The sequence below is a fragment of the Saccopteryx bilineata genome, chromosome 1, assembly GCF_036850765.1.
Source record: "Saccopteryx bilineata isolate mSacBil1 chromosome 1, mSacBil1_pri_phased_curated, whole genome shotgun sequence".
Classification (NCBI taxonomy): domain Eukaryota; kingdom Metazoa; phylum Chordata; class Mammalia; order Chiroptera; family Emballonuridae; genus Saccopteryx; species Saccopteryx bilineata.
In genome coordinates, this window is record NC_089490.1 from 185,294,050 (window position 1) to 185,321,373 (window position 27,324).

Here is a 27,324-nt window from a genome sequence, read left to right on the forward strand (position 1 = left end):
CATAGTGGCTAGACAATCATATACTTTACAGAATGTTTCCCTCACCCACTATTTCCAGTCCCCACCTGGCACCATCCATAGTTGTATATATATATATATTTTTTTTTTATACTATATTACTTATACTGTACTTTATGATATGTTTCAACTTACACTGGGTTGAGTGGAATGTAACCCCTCTGTAAGTTGAGGTGCATCCATGGACAAGTTTGATTTCAGTTCAGGTCTCCTGAGTTTTAGTCTAGCATCTCTCTGTTATCTCTGTGACCTTGGGTAAACTCTAGGCTGGAATGGACTATTTCCCTCCAGCTCTAAGATTATATAATTTTTAAAAATAAACCAATATTCTTCTGTTTCCCTCTCTAAGACACAGAAATTTCAGTTCAGAGTAGTACCTGGTATTTGAACATGAAGGAGAAGCATTTGCACCGTTTTCCTATGCCGTTTTAGAGTTCAAGAGCAAATTGAAGAATATTCCAGACAGCCACTGTGACTTTGGTATGATAGCATATTCATTCTATGGCTTTACTGGATGAAGCAGAATCAGATTACAGAGATCTCATTTGCAAAAGTTCTAAGAACCTTGCATGCCCTATTGAAGAAGACTTTAACTTTAATCAGAATTCAATTTAAATAATTTATAGTGTTTTTAGGCAGAATAGCTTTCTGAAATCTAATGTCTTCTTTCCTTAAACTGTTAGATTGTATTGACTTAAAGGTTGAGTACGTGTGAAAGACTATAGCCTTTGGAACTATTGCATAAAAATGCTCAGCTCTAATTTCATATGAGATAAATAGATTCCGTTCAGAGTACTATAAATATTGAAGTGGAAAGCTGATTCTTTAGTAAGTTATCACATAAATCCAAACCTGTGTAAGAATCCATCAGTTTCTCTCACCTTTTGTTTGACATTCCTTGGCTGTTAAGAATTAGGTTTAATGATTTGTGTTTTTCCCTTGGTTCTGGCAATACGAGAGTCTTTTTTAACATTTTTGGTGTCTGTAGTAGACTAATTCCATGACTTCAGTAAAGTTTACGGCACACTTCTTTAACTGCTTTGATCAGAGTCCTATGCAGACGGCATTACCCATGCCGTGGGACCTTGTTGAGGCATCTGTGACCTAGGGAGATGTGGTCCTAGCTGACAACCTGTCAATATCCTTGCCTCCTCCTCCTCTGCTTGTGGAAATTGCTTTTCTGCTTCAAGGTCTGGGTGAAAGATGTCCTCTTCGGCAAGCCTCTCTCATCACCGCTTGCTACTGCCCCTCCTTCCCTCGTTAGTTTTTCTCCTCTGTGATCTCATTACATTTTTCAACCTGAATAAAGTATAACTGACAAAATACTATATTTAAAATGTACCATGCGATGATCTGATATATGTGTGCATTGTGAAAGGATTCCCATCCAACTTAACACGTCCGTCGCCTCACACATGGACCTCGTTTTCTCTTTTCTGTCTGTCTAAAGTTCTCTTCTCTTAGCGTTATACAGTACAGTATTGTTGACTGTTGTCCTCATGTTCTACATTAAATCCTCGGACTTTATCCATCTTATAACCGGAAGTTTATACTTTGTACCAGCTTCTCCATTTCCCCAACCACTCAGCCCCTGGCAACCACCGTTCTACCCTCTATTTCTATGAGTTGAGCCTTTTTTGTTGTTTTTAATTTGTAAGTAAGACCATGTAGCCAGGTAGCTCAGTTGGTTAGAGCATCATCCCGATATGCCAAGGTTACGAATTTGATCCCCGATCAGGGCACATACAAGAATCAACCAATGAATGCATAAATAAGTGGAACAACAAATTAATGTTTCTCTCGCACTTTCTTTCTCTTCCTCTCTAAAAATAATAATAGTCAAAAGATACTTTTTATTTAAATTTCCTTTTTATTCAAATGAACTTACTCATTTTTATATTTTTTCATTGGCCCCTGTGTGTATTGGAGTTATTATAGTGATATAATGATATGATGGCAAATGACTCTTTGGAGAGAAAGTGTTACACATTAACTCCTGCTGCTCTGCCAGCCTGGGTGCTGAGAGCTTTGGGAGGAAAAGGCAGCTCACAGCACAGAGGTGGGCCATCAGCTGAGAAGACCCAGGCATTTCTGCTCCAGGCCCTAGGCTGTGGCTAAAGAGACACTAGGTTGTATTCCTGAGAGGCAGGATGTAACTGCCCTAGCCATGGGTGTTTGCCACTTACCATGTCCTAGGTACCATGGAGCTCTGTTGATGCATAAGACTGCTCCCTGCTTTGAAGGGGTTCTGATACAGATAAGAAGAAATGACACCCAGCCTTCCTGTAGAGAAATAAGCCACAGTGGCTAGTGAGAATTTGCCAGAGCAGTAAGAACCTAAAATGGGTGTAATTTTAATAGTGTGGTATTATTGCAAATCTTAATTAAGATAATGCAGTGCTGTGTTGCCCAGCTCGTAATAGTTATCAGCCAATGTTTGTGGGGTGTTTCAGAGGTGTTTTAGGGACAGGAGATCGTTTAAGGTCACTGAAGGTTTTAGGAAAGTTGAGGTTCAGTGGGGGGGGGGGTCTTAGATGGGGCCTTGGACCAGTAGAGAGGAAGTGATAGTGTTCAGAGGAAGAATGGGCTGATGATAATGGCCAAAGCCTTCATTGTATAAACAATTGCATTAATTGACAGTTGGTTATTGTTATGAATAACAGAACTAAGGCCCAGCAGTTCGAATCAGTTCAGCTCTGTATGCACTGCTGGTATCTGGTGAATGCCACGCACCTTATTTTGACAGATGGAATTCAGAGCTGGGAAAAACTAGGCTATTTTGGTGTACAAGCTGTAATTTGTTTACTGTCCTCCTGCTTCATACAGGCACTTTGTCTCGTGTAACTTGATCTAAGGTGTGAACGGCAGAGAACCTCTTTAATATTCTCCCAGGGAAGTCACTGCTTACCAAGTATAATAATCTCTGATTATTTGGGGCTTAAAATATGACTCCTAGACTTTCCCCACCACATAGTATCAGGTTTATAATTGCAACATGAAGATAAATGGCATAGACAAATAGCCTTTTTAAAAACTTCTGGGCCAGGAGTGAATCGGGAAAAAAGAGGGGAGGGAAACTTTCAGTTTTGCATCTTTTTTCTTGAAACACCCTACTGAAGAATTCTAGATTTTTTTTTTTTTTAGAACGTAGCTTAGATTGTAGTGTGATTGTTTGTTAACTTTTAACACTGTTATTTAAAATATATGTATGAATACATATGAAGCTTTTCTTTTTCTTGTTTTATCTCCTAGAGACCTTTGCTTAGAAGTTTTTTTTTTTTTTAAATAAATTTCCCTTATCTTTGACAACTTTTCTCATTGGCCATAGTTACTGCTTTTGAATTCTTTAACTTAATTTGCCATTCCAAGACTGTGGGCTAAGGACAGTGATTACAGCTCCCTCTCCTGTCTTGAGCAATTTGCTCTTAGTAGGGTTTGGCCAGTCACACTGTGTGTTTGCTCAGGAGACGGGGCATGGCTACATTGCCCCATTTACTGCCTACTCTTTCTGGTGATGACTTTACATCTTTTCCTTCACTGTTTCTCTTTTCAGAACCATAAAAACAAAGAGTTAGAGACAATAGAAGTCATCTGATCCCATCTCTATACTTTAAAATAAATAAAGAGACTTAGAAAGGCAATGATTTCACCAGGATAACCAGCAAGTTAATGATTTACAGAAAAATATATATTATATGAAAAAGTTTAACATATGAAAGTAATAACTTATTGGCACTTGTGGATAGAAGAGTCTTAAAATCCACATTGTTATTGCTTTGCACTTGTTACATCTCAGATCTCATATTTATTGCACTTACTCTTTATAATCCTGGGTGAGATAAAATTTGGTACTCTAACTTTATGGATGAGAAAATATAAGGTTAAATGGCTTGCTCAGCGTTATATAGCTGATAAGTGAATGAGGCTGGATAGAACCCACATATTTCTGACCCCAAAGCTTATTATGACATTGCAAACTCCATTGCACATTTCTTGTCCTTCGTTTTAGCCGTAAATAAGGACTAGGTTTTCTAAATGGGAAATGCTTTGTTATTAAGCAATTAGTCAAATGATGAAGCATAGAAAGTTAAGAGGTGCAAACACAAAGCTTTTCTGAAAGCCAAACGAGATGTTTTTATATATGTTAAGAGTTCAGGATTGCTTCTGAGTGACTTGCCCAGAGAGTGTGTTCTATTGTCAGACCTGGGTTCAAATTCTTGCATCACCACTGGCTGTGAGAAGCACCATGGACAGCTACTTCCTTCCTTGCCTAGAACATGACAATAACAGTACTTCTCAAAAAGGTTATCATCAACATTAAATTTGATAATAATATAACTTCCCCAGCCTAGTCGCTTAGAATGTAGTAGATGTTTAACAAGCATTAGTCCTCTTCACTTCCATCTCATGCTGTCCGTCATCTTCCTACAGCTGCTCTGGACAACTTGTGGTCTGGTTTACCCTCCACCCCCACCTCTCACCCTCAGCTGACAGCTTGTCTTATTTCGTAGGACAAGTTCCTGTAGTTCCCCTCCCCTTCTCCTTCTTTCATCTGAGTCTAATCTTCAACCCCAAGTTCTGGTCTACACGGATTTACATCTTATACCACCTTTCCCTCATATGCACAGGAATTTTGGTTCAAACGTACTAATATTGTGAGTCGTTTCTATCGGGAATAATTGGACAAAGGAGGACTGGCCAGTTTAGGATGTTAGAAAGGAAAACAACTACTTGGCTTTGGCAAGCTAAGTGGGTAACTCAAGGGCTGTCATTTTTATCTCAAGCGTACACATTATCTGCTTCTTTGAGACAATGATGGTACCCAAGAGGCAGAAGTCAACAACTTTGAATAATAAAACCAGAAAGGTGTGAAGTGTTTGCATGGAGGACCAGAAAGAAATAATTTAGGATGGCTTTAGCCATTGCCACTTGGATAATGAATGGATGTTGAAGCAATGAAGATATGAAAAAATATTTATATATATTTGGGGCAAGGGAATAACAGATATGAGGATGATTGATGGGAAATTATACCTCCTAACTCCCTGCTCCTCAAGGAGTCATCTGAATCTGGGCTTGACTGGTATCTCTGCCATGAATCCAGGAGATCTCCCACTGAGCCACCAGAGTGAACTTCCTGAGATATGAGTGAGACGTAGACTGGCTTCCCCACCTCACTGCCTAAGATTGATGCCCAGACTCCATAGCATGGCACAGCAAGTTCTCACAGCCTTCATTGTTACTGCCTCCGCATCCCTTCCCTGTGCTCCAGGCACAGCAAGCTCACCCTTGCTGAACAGATGATACCCTGTGACAACACCCACGCTCTAGTACATTGTTTCTATACTTAGAAAACTGCTCTAACATCTTTTCCGTTCAACAACCGTTCCTCAAGAAACTGGCCTTACGTTAGTTCTTCTAGAAGATTTTTCTGATGCCTGAGGCAGAGGTCATCATTTCTTCTCCTGTGTTCCTGCACTTGGTCCACATGCTGGTCATGCCCCAGGCTCTGGTTGGCTTAGGACCCTGTCTGCCAGCCACACTGGACCCACATATCAGACCCTGAATAGGAATCTCGTATCATTCATCTCTCAGCCCTTGTGCTGGTCACAGTAACTGCCATATAATGGCCACTCTATAACTATTTGTTGACCTAATTAGTAAAAGAATAGACATATTGAATGAATAGTGCCTAATTTGACAACAGAATATATTTTCTATGGTTAAACAAACCAGTGTCCTAAATCCAGGGACACTGACAACAGCATTGCCTCTGGGAAAGGAAACTGGGCATCTCGAGAGGCAGGGAAGGAGAGAGACTCTTTACCATGTACCCCACAGTGTACCCAAACTAGTCGGACTTAATATGTGTGTGAAAAGAACACATCTGATCAAACAGTTTGAAAATGTCTTTTCTGGCGAACATGTAGATTGTCAGTAGAAGTTTCAATAGAGTTGTCCTCTGGTACCAACACGGCTCTTGTCTGGGTTGAGAGCTGTAAGGGTGCTTAAGAACCAGGCGGTGCCTGACATGGCAGTAAGTTCCCCCTGAGCTGCACAGAGACCTTCACGCTGTCACAAATAGTTTAAGGCCGCAGTGGCTGAACAAGAATCCCTCCTCTCTGCCTTCCAGTTTTAAGATCTTGGTGGATTTTCTGGTTGGGCAAAAATGAATGGAATGTGATCATTAATTAAGGACGCCGCACACACAAATTTCCCATTCTGCAGGGCTGTGCGTGTGTCTGTTTCATGGATTGGGGTATAGAAGTACAGGTATAGGCCCTGGCCGGTTGGCTCAGTGGTAGAGCGTCAGCCTGGCGTGTAGAAGTACAGGTATATGGGGCAAAAAGTAGCAGATTCGGGGGTCAGTGTGCCATCCTGTGCCTATTTCAGCTGAGGCTTCGACCCAGAAGTTTGCCTCAGTTCATGCCCTTTGCTTTCCCAAGGCTCACAGAGGTTAGTGATATTTCAGTGTACAGAGTATCCCTTATCAGTAGCCTGAATGTTTTGCTGCTCTGTTCCAGTCTATGCTCTAGGTATAAATACTTTTTATATCCTTCTGTGGAGCCATAGAAGGAGTAGATACTGTAATGAGAGCCCTTCAAGTACAAATCCCAGCTAAGCTGGCCGTGTGATGTCACCTGCATGTGTTCTCATTGACAAAACGGGGATAATATGACCTATCTCACAGGGTCCACCCCCACAGGATTTTTTAAATTAAGGATTAAATTATATGATTGGTAAAACAGCTGTCACGTAACAGGAATTCAACAAATGTTACTTCCCTGCCCACTGCCCTGAAAACTTATTAGTTTATCTAGATAGCAGATGTTTTTGCATAGTGAAGTGCAACTATGTTAAATTCCTACTATTGAATGTGTGTGGGACATAAGTCACTCCTCTTGAAAAAATGTTCTTTGTTCCTTGTGGATTACTCGTCTTATTCGCATCCTAATGTTTCTCAAGATTAAAAGCTTTCAGCACTTGGCTTTTATTATATAATATTTTCTTTAATTATCTTTTGCTAAAAGTATGCAAAGTGCCTAAAATTTAAGTCATAATAATTAGAAGTGTTATATATTTTTAAATGAAAAAACTAGTGCCTTGCCCCCACAAGAAGAGTGTTTATCTGGGAATCTTTGTACTCACCCACAAGGGAAGAGGAAAAAATAAATGCAATCTCACTACTAAATTAAAATCTTAGGATCCCAAAAACATAACTTCAAAGGATTTGTGTCTCAAGGTGGCAAAAGCAACCTCCACTTACTTCTCCAGTGAGTTTCCCTCCCTCTGGCATTTGAAAGCATGTTAATCCAGGCTCTCTCATAAACTCCGTCAGCAGGGGAGCATTGTTCATTGGTTTATTATGGGCAGACCAGACTGGTTCAAACTGAGCAGGGGAAGTTAATTATCAAATGTTTTAGCTTGCTCTGACAATGAATAACCAGTCTTTTCGGACACCCTCTCACTCACCATGCAGCATTATAAGATATAGGGTGCAGCGGGGGATGGGAAATCACCCATCAGAACCTGCGATAGGGGAATTTGCTGGGACTGCCCTAATCTGTTTCCCAGGTTGTTCGAACTGGTTCAAGAGCAGTTAAACAAGGTTATGTAAGTGACATGTGATGTAGCCCAAAATAGTGACTGCAAACACAGGCTGCTGTTGCTGGGCAGTTGTCAACTGCTTTAAAAAAAAAATCCTCTAGCAGGACAACAAATGAACCTTTAAAAATGAAAGAAAGGTTTAAAGGCAAAGTTAATTTGAAAAGCGACTTGGAGAAATTGCCTTTCTGAAAATGAAGGCCCCCTTTTATTTTTCTTGCAAAGGGAAACTTACATTGTACATAAAGTCTGGTTGTTCTCGAGTGTCCGGCGGGGAGGGGTGGTTACATGGAGAGGACTCTTGAAAAGTTTGGTTTCCTCAACCAAAAATCCTGTCAATAGATGACTGAATAAAGAAGATGTGGCACATATACACTATGGAATACTACTCAGCCATAAGAAATAATGACATCGGAACATTTACAGCAAAATGGTGGGATCTTGATAACATGATACGAAGCGAAATAAGTAAATCAGAAAAAACCAGGAACTGCATTATTCCATACGTAGGTGGGACATAAAAGTGAAACTAAGAGACATTGATAGGAGTGTGGTGGTTACGGGGGGGGGGGGGGGGGGGGAATGGGAGAGGGAAAGGGGGAGGGGGAGGGGCACAAAGAAAACAAGATAGAAGGTGACAGAGGACGATCTGACTTTGGGTGGTGGGTATGCAACATAATTGAATGACAAGATAACCTGGACTTGTTATCTTTGAATATATGTATCCTGATTTATTTATGTCACCCATTAAAAAAATAAAATTATTAAAAAAAAAAAAAAAAGAAAGAAACCAAAACCTGGAAAAAAAAAAAAAGTTTGATTTCCTGCTAAAGTGCATAATTCCCGTGTTTTAATGAAAAATCACAACAACAAAACCATCAGACTGGCTAATGGCTTTGGGCATATAACAAATTATTGAGCAATACATCATTCAGGTAGTGATAAACTTTATTTTGTAAGTTATGGTTCCTCTCAGTTAAATTCTCTTCTAGATTCATGCTCACCTACTGCAGAAATAAGCGACAGTGGGTAGATGTGATAAATGCTAGGCAGCAGTAAGACGGGGTCGCGATTTCCCTTACAACTGGAAGGAACCTCAGGGCTCCCCCAGCATGCCCCCTCGTTCCATGGACAGGACCGTGCCTTCTGCTAACGATGAAAAACAGAAACAAATATTAATTCACTATGCAGTAGTTTGTGGTTTGTTTTTGGTTTTTATCCTAGAGGCTATTATCTTTTTGTTTGTCCCTGGCTATGAGTATTCTTGTGTGTGTGTGGGGAGTTCACAGCAGTACAAGCTGGGTGATTAAAGAATAGAAAGGCCACTATGTTAGATCTGATTTAGGAGAAACGGCTCAGTCTTGCTAAGCTTATTCCTATGAATTTAAATCAAGTCAGTTTGGTTCAAATGAACTCATCAGGGATGTAGCACAAATTTTTGCCCTGTATTCTAAGGTGTTCTTGATCCCATGGGAAATAGGGTCCTGACCTGAAGAATTAGAAAGCAGTATCCAAGTTCAAACATGAGGTATAGACAAAGGTGCTAGAAGGATATTCATGCATTTTAATGGGCTGAAGAAGGGCATTTTTCGTATTTGCAAAATAAAGATTTGGAATTAAATCAGGAAAGAAAAGACGTGAAAAAGAAAATTACATGTCACATTACACAGTAAGCATGAAGATAAAATTTTAAAAGAAGACAGGAGTCTGTGCTACCATTGCTTTACAGCTTGTTTTTTTAAAAGCAAAACAAAAAACAACAGAGTTTAAAATAAGTCTTAACTGTCATCAAGAGGTTTGCACCCCAGCTGTTTTGTTCCCACAGTGATCACATCCTCTGAGTTCCCTGCCCTTTAACAAGCTGCAGCTCTGAGGAGCCAGGAGTCGGGGTGAGAATTCAGAAAGCGGGTGGAGGGGACCAGAGACAGGATCCTGGTCTCAGGGTGCAGGCTCTGGGGCTGGCTTGGTATCCTGTCCCTGTTGTAGAGATCCGAGTGGCAGGGACTTGGGTGCTGTTGGGCTCTCTCTTCGTCTCTAAGTTCCCTGTGAAACACCAGCACATCTCCACCAGGTTCTGAACAAATGGAGAAATAAAAACAAGGGAGTAGCTAGTGGAAGGTAAGATACCAAGTTTTGGGAGTTAACTAAGTTGAAGGATATGATTTAGTGGTATGAGAAAAAAGTGAGGGGCTGCTGCCAGAGCCCCAGAATCAGATACAGGTGCAGGCTCTCCTGAGACGAGAGGCTGAGGGAGCTCTCCCCCAGCAGGGAGAGGAGGCAGGGAGGCAGGCGGGTCAGATTTCTCCTCAGACTTACTGATCACAGCCCAGTGAGTGAAGGAGACAGACCTGGGGTGCAGTGTCCATCGGGGAGCTGCCTCCCCTGGAAGGAAGCATCAGTGGGGGTGAGGGTGGGGGTACTGGTCAATGTTGGGCAGATAAAATATATTATGCTCACTTTGTTAAAGATGGTGCTGCCCACGTGGAGGCCGTCGCCCAGGTGATATTAATGTGTGTCTCTGAGGGCTGTGGGCAGGCAAGATCCTTGTAGCCTGGGGCTTGGTTTTAGGACTAAGCCTTTCCCACCCTTTTTGATGTGGGATGGTACAATCCCATCATGCCTCGATAAGTGACTTTGTATTAGAGACTTCTCTATTTTGTATATTGGATTAAGGGTTTTGATTTCTACACTATAAAATGGGGGCAAAATGAGAGCTTGCTCTCTGGGTTCCTGAGATTAGCATTAGAGAGGAGAGCAGAGAAAGGCCACATGGAGGAGGCCAGGAAAAGCAGCCAAGATGGTGGAGTGTTGAGTGAGAAGCCAGTTTGTGCAGAGTTTGTGCAGGGAGAAGGAAGGAGATGGGGAACAGAGGTGAATAAGGCTGGTGAGCTGAAAACCTTTGATTCTAGGAAACTCGGATAAGTCAGTAGCTTTGTGAGCACTGAATGTGAGTGGGTTTTGGAGCCCAGTGTGTGTTTTTACTTTCCCGCCGGGTGCAAGCTAGGATTAAAGATGATGGCCCATCAGTTTTTGGCTCCGGTGTTTCTTTACCGACTGTCCGAATCCAATGCAAACCTGCATGGGCCAGGCGGCTGTGATGGTAGCCCTGGCTACTGGCTTTACAGTCAAATAAGTTTGTAAGTATGATATATATTTACTCGCTTATAGTTTGCATTGGGTGTGGGGGATAGGCTGTAAGCAGGCAGGGTCATTATAGCCTAAGGCTTAGTTTTAAGACTAAGCCTTTTCCACCCTAAGTGACTTTGTATCAGAGACTTCCTTGTTTGTATATTGGATTAAAGGTTTTGACTTCTACTCTATAAAATGGAGCAGAGGAGCCCATGCCAGAAGAGAGCAGAAAAGACCACGTGGAGGAGGCCAGGAGAAGCAGCCTAAATGGTGGAGTGCTGAAGGAGAAGCTAGTTTGTGCAGAGTTTGTGCAGAGAGAAGGAGATGGGGAACAGAGGTGAATAAGGCTGGTGAGCTAGAAACCTTTGATTCTAGGAAACTCAGATGAGTCAGTGGCTTTGGGAGCCCTGAATGGAAAGGGAAGTGTTTTCCCACTGTGTATATTTCTTGCCCACTAGGTGCAAGCTAGTATTAAAGCTAATGGCCCACCAGTTCTTGGCTCCATTGTTTCATTACCGTCTGTCTGAATCAAATGCGAACCTGCACTGGCCAGGTGGCTGTGTTGTGGCCGTGGCTACTGGCCATATAGAGGGCTAACCCAAGACTCCAGGCACAGTGTCTTTGGGGGTGGGGGTTAGGAGAGGATCTGGGCTCTGTTTATTCTTACTCTCTCCAGGTCATCCCCCCCCCCATCCCCATCCGTAAGGGACTGTGCTCTCAAAGTGTCAGGATACGTCAGTTTTTCAAAACATAGAACTTGGGGCATTCCAGTTGGTATGGAATCAATGTAATCTCCTGCCTGGTTAAATGCTTGATCCTTTCTTTAAAGATTCTGAAAGGAGTTTGTAGGTATTCACCATAGTTTTAGGGCTTCTAGAACCTGTTTCTTTCCATATACAATTTGCCTGAAAACTTCAGTATTTTTCTTGATGAAAGGGGGCTACACTCATGATCAGCCATCCTTATGGCTCTGCTTCCAAGTGAAATGCAAGAGGATGGCAGGCTTGCCCAGATGTAGTCGGAGGTGCAGAACATCGCTGTGGAGTTGAAGGATGTGCTTGCATCTGTACCTATCACAGAAAATGAGTAGATGGGGCCACAGAGAGGCACGGCAAGGACTGCTTCCTTAGGTTAGCGATGAAGAGGTGATGGCGGAGATGTTCTTGGCACTGCCACAGCCTGGCAGCGCTGACCTTCAGCCAGGCGGACACCGCGGGCTGCTCACCATACTGCCCGTCTGCAGGTGTAGCGTGTCTCTGAGGACCCTGTTGAGGATTCAGGACTGAGAGATACAGCTCTACAAAGTGACCAATCTTTGGAGTTTTTCCATTTTGTTAAAATAAGCCATAAAATACACTGTATTTCATGCTAATAATATAATGATAAGACACCAGTAATAAAAACACCAAAAAAATAACAGTCCAGGGTTACTGTTTGTGTCAATCAAACTAGCTCTTCTTTTTCTGCTTTAGTCTGTTGAGCTCTATGTAAGGATTAAAATTTTTTTTAAAAAAGCTTTAAAATTAAAGTTTAAAAATTTGATTTAGAAGTGGGGAAATAGTAGAGGCAGGTAGACTAGTTACAAGTGTGTTGAAATAATAAGATGCAATGAAATGCATGATATATAGCAATCATACAATAGGGACAGCTACCATTCATTGGACTCTCACTGGATGCCAGAGACTAAGTGCTTTTCATGATGTATTCATCTTCAGGATAACTCATGAGATAGGCGCTTTGACAATGTCTCTTTAACAGATGAGGAAACCGATAATACGAAAAGGGTAAGAAACTTGTCTAAGGTTCCACTGCAAAGGTTCAAACTCAGTACTTGAAAAGTTTAAGAGAGCTATGATAAGGAGACAGTACTAGTGGACAAGTATAGGATTCAAGAGAAACTCAGGAAAGAACTGCAGGACCTGTGTGACCCACTGAATACTGAGGTTCGTTATGGTAGGGGTTGTTAATCAGGGATGACCCTGCAGTTTCTCATTCCCACACTGGTTGCTGCTTTAGGAAAAAAGCTAAAAATGTTTCTGTAAATACTGTTTTACTGTGCTGCACAAATGTTGGTGTGTTGAGTTTTCACTATGATTCTGTTTGAAATATTTCATCATTTCCCTTGTGATTTTTTTCCTCCAACCCATAAACTATTTAGAAGTATGTTGCTTAATTTTCAAATCTGTAGGTTTTTCAATGTACCATTTTGTTATTGATTTCTAATTTAGTTCCTTTCTGGGTAGAAAACATGTGGTGTGTGATTTCATTGCTTTTACAATTTGAGACTTATTTCATTGTTGAGAATGTGGTCTAACACAGTGAATGTTCTATTTACACTTGAAAAGAACATGTGTATTGTGCAGTTGTGTGACCTAAGTATTTATTAGATCAAGGTGTTGGCTCATATTGTTAAAATCTTCTGTATCCTGATTTTCTAGATAGTTGCTGAGAAAGGAGTTTGCAAATGTCCAGCTAGGATTTTGGATTTACCATTTTACTTTTTATTTCTGTCAATTTTGACTTACTGTATTTTGAAGTTTTGCTATTAAATGCATTCATATTTAGACTTGTTATATATGAATTTAATCATTCCGAAATGATATACTTCATCTTTGGTGATATTCTTTGTCCTGAAGTCTACTTTGTCTGACTTGAATACAGCCACATTAGCTTTCTCATGCTTGTATTTTATGTTGTATATATTTTTCTGTCTTTTAACCTTCAACTTGTGTGTTCTTTTGTATTTAAAATACATCTGAACATAAACTTCAATCTTGCTTTTTTTAAAAAATCCAGTGTACTGTCTTTGGCTTTTAATCAGTGTTTAGACCAGGGGTCGGGAACCTATGGCTCACGAGCTAGATGTGGCTCTTTTGATGGCTGCATCTGGCTCGTAGACAAATCTTTAATAAAAAAAATAACGTTAAAAATATAAAACATTCTCATGTATTACAATCTATTCATTTTCTACCGCTCATGTTCATGGTTGCAGGTGGCTGGAGCCAATCACAGCTGTCCTCTGGGACAACACCAAATTTTTATTGGATAATGCTTAACGTACATGGGTCATTGTATGGCTCTCACGGAATTACATTTTAAAATATGTGGCGTTCATGGCTCTCTCAGCCAAAAAGGTTCCTGACCCCTGTTTTAGACCAATTACATTTATTGTAACCGTCGCTATACATGGGTTTATAATCTATCATGATGTTTATTTTCCTTGTGTTCCCTCTGTTATTTGTTCCCTTGTTTTTTTCCTCTTGTATCTTTTTTGGGTGGAGTATTTTGTTCAGTATGCCATTTTATTTCTGTATTGTCTCTTAAGCTACACTGCTTAGAGTTGTTGTTCTAGTGGTTGCTTCAAGGCAGTGTCTCTCAAACATTAATGTGCATCAGAATTACCTGAAGGATTCTATAAACCAGGGGTAGTCAACCTTTTTATACCTACCGCCCACTTTTGTATCTCTGTTAGTAGTAAAATTTTCTAACTGCCCACCGGTTCCACAGTAATGGTGATTTATAAAGTAGAGAAGTAACTTTACTTTATAAAATTTATAAAGCAGAATTATAGCAAGTTAAAGCATATAATAATAATTACTTACCAAGTACTTTATGTAGGATTTTCACTAAGTTTGGCAGAATAAATCTTCATAAAACAACTTACTATAGTTAAATCTATCATTTTATTTATACTTTGGTTGCTCTGCTACTGCCCACCATGAAAGCTGGAATGCCCAGTAGTGGGTGGTTGGGACTAAGTTGACTACCACTGGTCTAAGCATAGATTTCTAAGTCCCTCCAGGGTTTCTGAATTAGTAGGTCAGAAAGAGGGCTCGTAAACTTCAATGCTTCCTAAGTTATTAGGTGATGTTGATACTGCTGTCTGGGGACCATACTTTGAGAGACATTGTTCTAGGGCTGGCGAACCTTTTTATAAAAAGAGCACACTTTTGCAGTGCTGGTCAACCTGGTCCCTCCCGCCCACTAGTGGGCGTTCCAACTTTCATGGTGGGCGGTAGCAGAGCAACCATACAGCACCACGATTGGCCCACCATGAAAGCTGGAACACCCACTAGTGGGCTGGACCAGGTTGACCAGCACTGCAAAAGTGGGCGGTTTTTATAAAAAGGTTCGCCATCACCGTTCTAGGGTATATAGCAGGGGTCCCCAAACTACGGCCCCTGAGGTCATTTATCCGGCCCGCCACACTTCCGGAAGGGGCACCTCTTTCATTGGTGGTCAGTGAGAGGAACATAGTTCCCATTGAAATACTGGTCAGTTTGTTGATTTAAATTTACTTGTTCTTTATTTTAAATATTGTATTTGTTCCCGTTTTGTTTTTTTACTTTAAAATAAGATATGTGCTGTGTGCACAGGGATTTGTTCATAGTTTTTTCTATAGTCCGATCCTCCAACGGTCTGAGGGACAGTGAACTGGCTCCCTGTGTAAAAAGTTTGGGGACCCCTGGTATATAGGGTGTACTCTTTACTTACAGTCTGAGTTAGTTTCATGTGTTCCATTGCAAATATCATTTCAAGTCTAATGTAAGAAACTTAGAGTCATAGAGTTCTGTTTATATTCCTTCCTGTTCTGTTTTCTATGGTCTTAGGCATTTTACTTGTATACACTGTATAAATCTTGTAAAGGTTTTTTTATTTTTGTTTTAAGCAATCATTTGACTTTGAAGGAATTTAAGAACAGGAAACTTATTTTACCTTTTGCCATCTAGTTATCATTTTTATTCTTTTCTGTACATCTAAATTTCTCTCTGGTATTTGTCCTTCAGCATAACTTGCATTTCTTATAATGTGATTCTACCAGCAACACATTTTCTTACCTTTAGTTTATCCAGAAATGCGTTTAATTTCACCTTCATTTTGAGACATGTTGTCATTGGTTTTTCTGAGTTGACAGTCTTTAAAGATATTATATGTTGTCTTCTGGCCTTAAGTGTGTTGAGTAAAAAAATCAGTTATTACTCTTGTTACCTTTTATGTAATGTGGTTTTTATCTAGCTGCTTTTAGTATTTTTATATTTGTTTTGTAGCAATTTAAATATGTTCTGCCATACTATTTTTTTTGAATTTTTTTGTTTTTGCATTTATTTTTTGGGACATTTGCTAAGCTTTCCGGATTTGTGAGTTGTCATTTTATTGAACTTTGGAAATTTTCATATATTTTTTTCTCACCTAATCTCTTCTTTCCTCCTGGGATGCCAATTACACACATATTAAATTACCTAATACCATCCCACAGTTATAGTCTTTACCTATTGATTAGTTTTGTGTAATTATCTATACCTACCTACCTCTATACTAAGAGCCTTCATTAAATAAATCATTAGGTTATTGTAATGGTCTGGTTTTATTTCTTCACTTTGATAGATTTCCCTATTCTGTTACTGGCATTTTATTATTATGACTAAGATGTGCCATAATGATACTGAGAATGTGCTCTAGATTAAATTATTTTAATTGCATTAAGCAGTGCACATTATTGTTATTGAGCGTTTTCTGTAATTTACTGAGGAATTTTCAGCTGAGGTAGCGTGGTGGTACTAGGCTGGTGGGAGTGCTTTCGAGCCTGCTCACTGCGCTGTGGTGAGACTCCCTCTGTCCACCGTCTGCATGTTTTCAGTGGCCCATGACCCAGTCCTCGGACCCTCTCTTTCCAGTCTGTGCTCACTCTCCATGGGATCTTATCCTGACTCCTGGCTTAAAGTAACGACCACACACTGACCTCCTCCCAGCCCAGACCTCTCCCTGACTCCACACCTGCGTCTCTCCCTGCCGCTATGACATTCAGACCTCCCAAACGCCACATGCCCTGGAGTCTGCCATGGTAATTACCCATGTAGCACACGCTCCTACTGTCTCCTCCATTTTGATTTATGTCTTCTCCATTTTTTTAAATGGTTAGGCCCAAGCGTCTTAATGCCCCTGTAACTCCCCTTTTCCTCTGGTCTGTCAGCAAATCCTAGTAGCTGTAGCCTCAGATGCACCTGCGCTGGCCACGCCCACCGCTGTCTGCCACCGCGCCCACCTGACCTGTAGGTTACAGTGCGCACCTCCTCCCCTGCTTTCCCGGCTTCTGCCTTGGTCCACTGCCCTCAGCCTGCAAACACAGCAGCCAGAGTGGCCCTGCAGCATAAATCACATCAGGCCACTTCTCTGCTCAGAGCCCTCGAAGCTAGTGGCTTTCCATCTCACTCAGAGGAAAAGTCAAAGTTGAGTATGACCTATAGGGCCCTACCTGAGCTGACTCCCTGAGCTCTAACTCACCTCCTCTGGCTTTCCACTCATTCTCCCTGCTCTTCCCCCCGGGGCTGGTCCTTAACCTGCCTAGTAGCCTCCCCACTCCATCCCGACCTCGGTTGCTTTTCCCACTGCCCGGTGTTCTTTCTTCCCAAGGTATCACAGTTAGCACCTTCGTTTCCTTCCACTGAGAATCTTCTAGAGAGGCCTTCCCTGTGTGCGCTGTTTCTAAAACGTCAGCATCCCCCTGTGTCCTCCCACACCTGTGTGGTATTCTCTGCCCCTTCCTGTCATTCTCTTCCCTAAGAGGTGTTACTGTACAACACATGTACATTTTACCTAATTACCTCGTCTGTGGTCTCTCTCCCCACAATAGAGCGAAAGTTACTGAGGTCAGGGGCAGTTGTCTGTCATATTAATTACTGTATCCCTAGTGTTTTCCAATCGTGTCTGGTACCTACGCGGTGTTTTATAGATATATAATATATATATATATAATATATATTATATATATATAATATATTTCTTGGAACACATAAATGAATAGTAGGGCTACACTATGTGATAACCGGCTGCCAGTAGATATCACTCTCTAAGCATATTCCCACATCTGAATATTTTCATTCCAGTATCAGCTGCAGAGTGAAACAGTTAAACATTTGAAATAATGACTGTTTAATTCTCAAGTCTTCTCACTGAAATCACCTTTGTAAAAGGTGAGCAGGCCAAATAGATGAAACCGCTCTAGCAGGACCTTCATGTAGATTGGTAAGGTTGCCATGCCCGCAGAAAATTTACACCATTGCCTGAAAGGCTCCATGTAGTTAGTCAAAAATATTTAAACAGTAGGGGAGTGTAGCTCTCCTTACATGAGGGCCTGTTGGAAATAAATGGCAGTGTTAATCGTATCCGCTGTAATCGAAAGTCTCAACTGTGTTAAGTTGGCCATTCATGTGCCTGTGTTATCCATAAATCACATTTCCCTTCTGCTTTTTTGAAAAACAGATTTCAAGGCAGGGAAGAAGAAATCTCATATTTTGAGTATTCATGTTAGCACTTTACATTAGTACAATAGTCTTTATTGTAACGATCGCTGTTTGTTATTTTATTTAGGGCAACACAACTATTTATGTGCCGGAAGAAATGATTGCATCATTGATAAGATTCGAAGGAAGAATTGTCCTGCCTGCAGGCTTCAGAAATGTCTTCAAGCTGGAATGAATCTAGGAGGTAAGTTTTTGTGTTTCTAGTTCAATAAAAATTGCTCATATGTAATAGAATACTACTAGGCTCTATGCAAATTTAAGATGAACTAACATGGAGCAAAGATTTCCAAAAATCTAACAAGTTCTATATGCATGGCAAAACATTTTTGAAGGAACATATGTCTTAACAGGAGTTAAAAAGAAGTGTGTTACATGGCTAGCGAAGCTTTCAACCCTGAGTTTGCAAAAGTTCGAAGAAAGGCACACAACTGAATCTAGAACAGAAATGAGTGACTTTTTATAACATTGTAGCCAACAGTTTTATTTATAAATAACACACACAAGTGATAACATGAACCAGGTAGGAATACATTCCTAAATGTAATAAAGGAAGTAATGTAATAAAGGAAGACTTAGATGAGGAAAACTTTAAAATGTTATAGGAGCTCACCAAGAAAGGTAGGGCTGAAACTGCATACAACATCAGCGGATGGGAAGATTCAGCCTCCTAAGGATATCAGTGTTTTCCTAAATTAACTTATGCATATAACACAATCTAACAAAAATACCAGTGGAGGATTTTAAGTTCCTAAAGATCAGCCAGCAGAATTCTGGGAAAGGGGAATAATGAAGGCAACCAGCTCTCCCAAATAGTAAAACATATGATACAGCTACAGTTGTTAAAATAGCCTGTGTATTTGTTTACTGGTTGTCAGCTCAACAGAAAGTCAAGAAATAGATTCGAGAATGTTGTATATAATAAAGTTGGCATTTCAGATCAGTGGGGAAAGGGCAGATTATTCAACAGAAGTTATTGTGACAACTGAGAAGCCATCTGGAAAACAAAAAAAGTTGAATCCAAACTCTCACTCTCCACCAAATTAAATGCTGGGTATTTCAAAGACTTAAACTTTGAGCTATAACTCCAGAAGTACTAAAAGAAAGCATGGATTAAAAAAAAAATGCTCTCCAAGTAGAGAAGACCTTTCTAAGTATGAAATAAATCCAGGAGCCAGAAAAGAAAAGAAACAAAGAAATCACCACTACTTACTAATCCGACATTACTGCAAACAGCAGCGGAGCCCACAAGGCCCAGGCTGGTCAAGAGGGGGGCTCAGGAGCCAGAAGGCCTGCTGGGAACTCTTGTTCTGCCACTTCCTGACTGGTAACCTCCGCACGTACCATCTTTCTGTGTTCCCTTACCTTCCACTTGCATTGATCAGTGCATTCACCTCCTCGGCTGTAATGAGGATTAAAGGAGTGACTTCCAGTGAAAAGGAAGTGATCATCAGCTTATGCCAGTGGTGTACTCGCTGGTGGTATCGCTCCTTGCTGTTTCTGTAGTCCTTGTCCACATTATCTGAAAGACTATATCGCCCTGTGTTTTGGTGATGGTCAACCTCACGTGCATAGAGCAGGCAAGTGCTTGCCCGGAGATGCCACGGCCAGTGAGTTGATGAAGCTAGCTCGTGGACCCGTGGACTCCTGGTCTGGTGTTTCTACTATACCACACTGCTCCCTTCCTCTGATGTCCACATCATCGCAGGTGCAACACACAAGCTCACCTTCTGGAGCCTGTGAGTGAGGATCAGGAGAGATTAATGATTTAAAATCTAGTAAGTTCGTGGAGGCTCCGAGAGGTTGCAGAGCCAGCCCGCGGCCACAGACCAGGGAGTGGCAGGGCCAGAACCCAGGCCTCTGTTGCAGGCACCGAAGCCCATGCCCATATCACTGCTGTGCTTTGCAGGTCCCCTTTGTGCAGACTGGCATTTAAAAATAGCTCATATTACCAGTCAGTGGCAGTCGGGTTCCATGCTGGGGTCCACACTGACCTGTAAGTAAGGTCTGGCACAGGGCATGATACATAATTCACGTGATATGTTGCTGCTTTCTGTGTATGCAGGGCAGGCTTGGTAGGTTTTGGTAAAACATTTTAATAGAAAGCTTGCTTTGCGTCTTAGGTTCATTGAAAGTAGTCAGTCAAAATGGGCAGAGTGGAAATTAATATTTATGATAGTAATTTGTCTTTAGGGTCAAGTTATACTTGAACCACTTCTGGTTCATGGATGAAATAATAAAGTTGCAGTAACATACATTGCAGTTTTGTTTTCTTTTATCGTTTATTTTGGAGCCTGGTGTTTAGTTTCAATTTGGGCAAGAAAAGAAATGCAAGCACTTTTATGATATTAAAAAAAAAGATGGGAACTTGAACCTTTTAATGCGAAGCGATTTTTAAAAATTTAAAATGTGAGTTAAAACCTTTTCAAACATGATCTAATGTCATCCCTGGTTTCCTAGCAAGCAGGGCTGCATGGCCTCTTTTTGTTTCCCCTTCTTCCCTGCCACCTCTCTCGGGGGACAAGGCAGATGGCGACCCAGTGTAATACCGGGAGGAAGTTTTCTGTTCGGAATGGGCCTGACTCTGGGAATAGAATTAGCCACCCCCTTCTGAAGTCTTCACAGATTCCAAAAACCTTAGGATAATTTTCCCCTTGTAGAAAATGGACAGAACAGAGAAGAGTGATAGATTCATATTTCTCAGAAAATACAGCCATAAAGCGCGCCTCTTCCCTGTTCTTTATTTCTTCCCCCTCCCTCCTACCACAAGTGCTATTCCTTTTCTTTAACAGTCCTGCTGAGCTTTAGGCTGCGTGCAAAGGAAAATATAGCAGGAGATGTGAGGATGTCAACAGAGGAATGGAAAGGAAAATAACAGCTCTTCTGGCGCCAAGCTGGGTCTGCCATTCTTACTACAGCCCCTAACGGGAGAGAGATCTAAAAAAAAAAGTCCTGGTTCCATATACAGGAGAATTTACCTCCCTCACCAAAGGAATTAATCACTTTACTTTTATGTATTAGTGTTCTGAAGAGGATGATCTATTCGTGTCTTTTAGACGTTCTCCTAAAATATAGTATATATAAAGCATAGCCTGAAAGCTGAGTGGCCCTCTAATGAAGAATGAGTCCTCTGGGGTGTTTCTGGCTTGTCTGCACTTTACCATGGAATACAGAGGGGATCTTAGAGATTATTTCTGTCCCAAGCCTCCCATTTTACAGACGGGAACTTGAAAGTCAAGATCATAACATTAGAGCATTTTAGTCACGGCGACAGGTGATTACTAGTCTTAGTATAGTGATTACATTACAAGGTATATATATAAATGTCGAATCACTATATTGTATACCTAAAACTAACATAATATTGCATACTAACTAGTCTTAAATTTTTAAAAGAATCTTTGTGGAGGATTCTGACTCAGCCAGCTTTCCTCTTTTCCGAACCAGCCCTCATGTCTCATTTTTAATGAGGTATGCTAAGTCCACTTTCACATTCCTTTAATGAAGACTCTAAAATTAAAATCTTGCTTCCTGTTGCTTTAAAAATGTAGATTTCATAAGCCCGAGGGTAGTCCTAAACCTGGTTCTAACTGACTTCTGTCACATATCTGCAGCTTTCCTTAATCCCAGCAACCACTTTTACTCAGTTTACCCAGAGCTGTATTGGTGGCCACATCAGGGCCACTGTTTCCTCTTGGAATGGAGCATGTCGTATGGAAAGAGAGTCATATGAAAAAGAGAAAATGCTGTCGGATGCAGGAAGCAGTAGGAGACATCGTGGTTGCTTCCTGGGAGGCATGAGAAGGCAGATGTTAATTAAAACTCGAAGAGACCCATGTGCTAAAGTGCTGGGAGTCATTCAAAGACATAGATACTGTTGTGCGTTATGGATAAGAACAGAACCAAATAGAGGAGAACATTTAAATGAAAACCCGTGCGTGGAATGTAGTGTCAATCAGCCAATAATATCATGGCAATGAAAAGTCATAACTACATGGAATACTTTCTGAAAAAATAGTATGCAAGATTATTTGGGTTACTTATTCTGTGCTAACACCTATATGAGGAAAGATCTGCATGGACAACAGTGTGGTGAGTGCCGGGGAGGGGGGGGGAGGAGGATGGAGGCAGGATAAGTGGTGATGGACAGAGACTTGATGGGGGGGGGGGTGAACACACAATGCAGTGCACAGAGATGTGCTGTAGAATCGGGCACCTGAAACCTGTATCATTATGTTAACCAGTGTCAGTCACCCCAGTACAATTCAATTTAAAAAAAAAAGACAAGGAAAAGAATGTTAGAACACCAAAAATCATTGTGTTGGTGAAGTAAGATTATGGCTAAGGCTTGTCTGGTCGCCTTTCTAGTTTGTGAATAATCTGAACATGTTTTGTAATAAACTTTTAAGAAAACAGAGTTCATGATTTTGGACAGAAGATAAGGGAAATAAGAGATAACTAATAGTGCTACTGTAAATGTAAAAGAATTAGAAAAAGTAAAGAATTAGGCATCCAAGCAACCAAAGGAGTAGTTTTCCCCAAACAGGAAGGAGGGAGAAAAAGAGACATCAGTCAGTCCCCTGCTGGGAAATGTTTTAAAAACTGAAATAGAGAGGAGAGTGAAAAACAAATGACCCAGAGACCAGAGTGGCAGAATCATGGCTGACATGTCAAGCCCAGAGGGAGAAAGCTTTCGACCTGAGGAAATTAGGGTTACCTGCCAGCAACTCGCCGCACCTGGTTGGCTTGGTCACCTGCAAAACGCAGTGTCAGTCTGGTGAGAGACCTTACAGGATCAACGTCAGTGAGAGCGTAGGTTTAATATCAGAAATCCAATAAGAAAAACAATTTTTATTCCTCTAAGGGTCTCTCCTGAGGCGAGATATGCAGCAGTCTGCAGAAGCTGAGAAAGCCCAAGTGTACTGACTTTTATGAAAAAATGCCGTTCCTCGGATGCTGTTTTTCTTCTTCTTTTCATTCCTCTTCTCGGCAATAAGAATTTCAGTGAGGCTTTTGAGCAGTGAAGTGAAGGGGGAAATAGCACTTTTGTAGAACTCAGTGAAAGTAATTTTTTTTTGCACCTCCGTATATAAGTTGAACCGTATTAATTGTCATAGTGATAGAACTCAAATCAAACAACCAGTTTTTTACTCTGCTAATTTCATGGAGGAAAGTTTAGGACTGATGCCAAAGCAGACAGAATTTAAAGATGTTCTATGTGTCTTCAATTCCAAATACATTTTTTTCCTTTCAAATTTTAACTGTTGTGATTATAATTTGCAGAGGATGTGTACATTTGGTCTTTGTTTGTTTACTTTAAAACTCTAATTGTTGTCTTGTCTTAAGATTCATAACATCTTAGAAAAGAAGCAATTCTGGCCTTCTGTGCAAAGCTGCAGCCTCCACAAATACACACACTTGTGGGCACCCTGCTTGGCGAGCTTACAGAAGCACGCTGCTTTTCTCAGGTCTTTCTAGTGTGTCACCCAGGGGTGTTGGACATGTTCTTCTTGGCTATACAGATGTACTTTGGTGCTTTCATTTTTCCTTTACCTTTTTCGTTGTTATCCGTCCTGATAGGTTGTTATCCCAGTCTTCCTTCCCGAGCCTTTTGAGTCTGGGATACGTTGTCCTTTATGGTCTCAAGAGACCTAGCGTCCAAGCCATCCTTTCTCGTCCTGAGTCCCGTCTGGCTGGTCCCGCAGCAGCCACTCACTTCCACACAGTCCCTGGTGTGTTCTGTGACACACAACTGTTTTCTAGTTCTCTGGGCAAAGTAACAGCTTTGGGTTTTGTTTTTGTTTTGTTCATGGCATTTTATATTATTGATACAGTCTTTCTGGTTACCTTATGGAGTTTTGGCACACTCACAGTTTTCACTATACATGTTTCTACTTAGTTACCTTCTCTCTGTGGTCAGCTGAGTGTCCTGTATCCAGACTTACCAAGAGAGGGTCCGGGCCCATTGGGTGGTCAGTCCGGAGTATGGCTTCTGATTGGGCTGAGTCCTCCAGAGGGTAGAGCCAAACGGCTGCCTTTGCCTCTTCTGCTCTTACCCTCCCTGGATTCCAGGGCCAGTCCCTATGATACTGACCATGACCTATGACAAGAAGCATGTTGACCCCACTTTACAGAAAGGAGCTCTAAGTATAGAATAGCAATCAGAGGGAGCTAGAGCCCCTCTTGCGTGAGCTCCTCACAAGTACAGTCGGGAATGTGTGTCTATTGGAGAGCATCCCTTAAATCGTAGCAAGTTTTCTAACACCCTGATTCTTAGTCACATAAGGTATCCCTATATTTAGAAGTAAAAAGACTGTCCGATTTTAGTAAGCAGATTGACAAAGCAAAATAATAGCTTTCCATGCTTCTTGGAACAGCAGTCGAGTTCAAGCCTTTTTGATATGTCTACCTGGAAAACACACAAACCAAAGAAAACACAGAAAGCATGGTAAAGCAAATCTTAAGCTCATTTTCTTTTAAACCACTACGTAATATGTAAGATGGGTCATTCTTTTGTAGAGCATCTCTGTGTACCTGAGCTGTCCTCTGTCCCTAACTGCCAGGCTCTCAGATTGGGGGCAAGCTCCAGAGACTGGGATGAGGGATACCGAAACATCAGGGAAGGAGAAGAAGCCACTTAGAACCAAGCATCCAGGGTTTCCCACACTCAGGCATCTTAGAAACGGGCCATCAGTCATTCTCGGTGACGTCTCCCTGCCTGTCCTCTAGGATTCCGTTGTATTGTCTGCCTCAGACCCTGACTTCCCAAAGTAATAATCACTGAATTCATTTGCTTTCCGTTACCAGGCATGTTCACTAAGGAATATAACTCAGTCTTTCTCCGTTTGAAAAGCTAGAGGCTAATGGTCTGCTGCTTGTTGGCTTTCTGAATAAATATCCTCTCCTCCCCATTTCCACAGTAAAGTACTGTGATTGTGGAGAAGGGGAGAGGAAGCTATTTATGTTACAATAACCCCTCTGTTCTCACCTCTAGAATGTACAGAAAACCATTCAGCTAACTTTCTAACAGTCCTCCAGTCTTTGGTAGTAAATATGTATGATACTTAATATAATTAGGATCTTTTAAAGTGATGATTTGGGGGGGGCAGGTAGCATATTTTTTAAGGCAAACCCAATTCTAACAGATTTTTAAAATATTTTAATCAATATATTACATTATAAAATGCATACTCATCAGTAATTAATAAAGGAACATAAAAGTTGTAATAAATTGGGGGGATAAAGATGGAAGAAGTCAAGATGTTTGCTGAGCCCTTTATTTACTGAGTCACAAATAATGATTTGCATGTTGACAGAGAGGTTCTTAAAAGCCGAACTGGCAGAACCAATAAAAATGGCTTCTTGAGAATATGCTGCTTCATTATTTTGATTTGTCAGCAATGATATAATGGCCGTTACTGTGTCACATCATAAAAATAAGGAACTCTAAGATGTAATTGTTCCATATTCTTTCTTCAGTGCTTTGTACCATTTTTGTTTTGAAAGCAAAAATAATGTGTAATATGTTTAAATTATGGTAAAAATGAGCAGTCATTCTATCACTAAAGGGTTTTTTTATGCTAAGATTCATCTAATTTGTATAGGAGGGTCTTCTAGTGTTTAAAGGGCCCATTGAGTAATTCAGCAAACATGATCATGTGCCTCTGAAATTCCAGATGTTCCTCCTGATGTTGCCAGTGTAGTGATGTGAAAGCTGGCACTGGCCTTGCTTTCAGAGGACAAATCATTAAGAATGAAGAAATTTATCAGGAGCCACATAGGCATTGGAAGTTTAGCAACAGGGTATTTAAGGTCACCCTTTGTGTTGACGATAGCCCAAATCCCTCAAATTCTGTCTCTTTGCTTTAGAATGGGGTCATCAACTCCTTGACTTGTTATCTGTTGAAACAAGGAGGTAGCACCTTAATTTGGCTTTCCAGGACTCTGTCCCCCAATAGTTGGTGAGTTAACCTGGTTGCTTCCTTTGTGCATTGATCCCATCATTGGCATCTGTCGCTACTTGCGTGAGACGTTTTCCAGGAAAGCAGCAGCTCTGTGCCATGCAATCCTGTGGAGCCGCAGTGCCTTCCTGACTGCACACCGCCTCAGTTCCAACTTCAGCGGCTATCAGTGGACAAAATTCTTCACTTGACATTAGCTCCCAGAATTTTGACTTTGAAAATGAGCCCTTCACATTCTCACCCCAAAAATGAATCTAACTTTACTGTAATGATTTCTGGCCACCTTAGAGGTTTTTTTTTTTTTTTTAAGTCATTCTAGTCTGAGGAAGACAGCAGCAGCTGATTGGTCTCCTTGGGATGCATGCCCTGTCCCTCTCTCGTGCCACACTTGTCACAGATTCTAGGAAATACCTGTGAAGAACGGCTTGAAACCTGGGTAGCGGCTGTCATCTCCCTTCTATTCTTAACCCAGCCTGGAGTGTTACCGTTTCCCCTAGAAATCTTCAGAACTCATTTTCAGCAACCACCGGAGACCCTGGGAGACAAACTTTTATGAACCACTTTTTTAAAAAGTTTTAGTCATTGAAGATTGCTTTCAACATGAAGTGTTTTTGTTTTTGTTGTTGTTGTTGTTGTTTTATTAAGTGAGAGGTGGGGAGGGAGAGAGACAGACTCCCACATGCACCCTGACCAGGATCCATCTGGCAAGCCCCCTACTGGGGTGATGCTCTGCCCATCTGGGCTGCTACTCCATTGCTTAGCAACCAAGCTATTTTAGCATGGAGCCATCTTCAGCTCTTGGGGCCAACATTGCTTGAACCATTCAAGCTATGACTGCGAGAGGGGGTTTGGGGAGGGGAGGGATGGAGAAGCAAATGGTTACTTCTCCTGTGTGCCCAGGGAATTGAACCTGGGACTTCTACATGCTGGCCCAATGCTCTATTGCTGAGCCAACTGGTCAGGTCAACATGAAGTTTTCTTAATCTAGCAATCTTTAAACCAAGCCATTCTTTATTCTACAATTAAACTAATTTCACCAGTGAAAATTCAGTTTCATCTTTATTTGCTATATAAATGAAAGATAAGTCCTGTTAATCACTTTGCAACATTTGCATATGTTAATTGCCTCACTTATTTTTTTAATTTTAAAGCAAAAACTTAAATCCCATAGAGCAAAAATGCTTTTCCATTCTGTATCTATTCATATTTTTAGAAAACTAAAGTCGAGTCAGATTAGAAATTCTAAGCTGCATTCAAAAGATTACCCCTAAGAATGATGGCCAGCCCCGGAGGACTGTGTAATGAAGTGACCT

General features: G+C 41.1%; 1 protein-coding gene across 5 annotated transcripts in view; it reads left to right on the top strand.

Annotated features, from left to right (window-relative positions):
• NR3C2 (nuclear receptor subfamily 3 group C member 2) overlaps positions 1–27,324 on the top strand; it is a 313,282-nt gene that overhangs the window by 204,480 nt on the left and 81,478 nt on the right. For all 5 annotated transcript variants that reach the window (XM_066281159.1, XM_066281166.1, XM_066281153.1 and 2 more), the window contains one exon: positions 18,121–18,237. In XM_066281159.1, the coding sequence (XP_066137256.1) occupies positions 18,121–18,237 (117 nt within the window). The remainder of the gene's footprint in view (positions 1–18,120; positions 18,238–27,324) is intronic.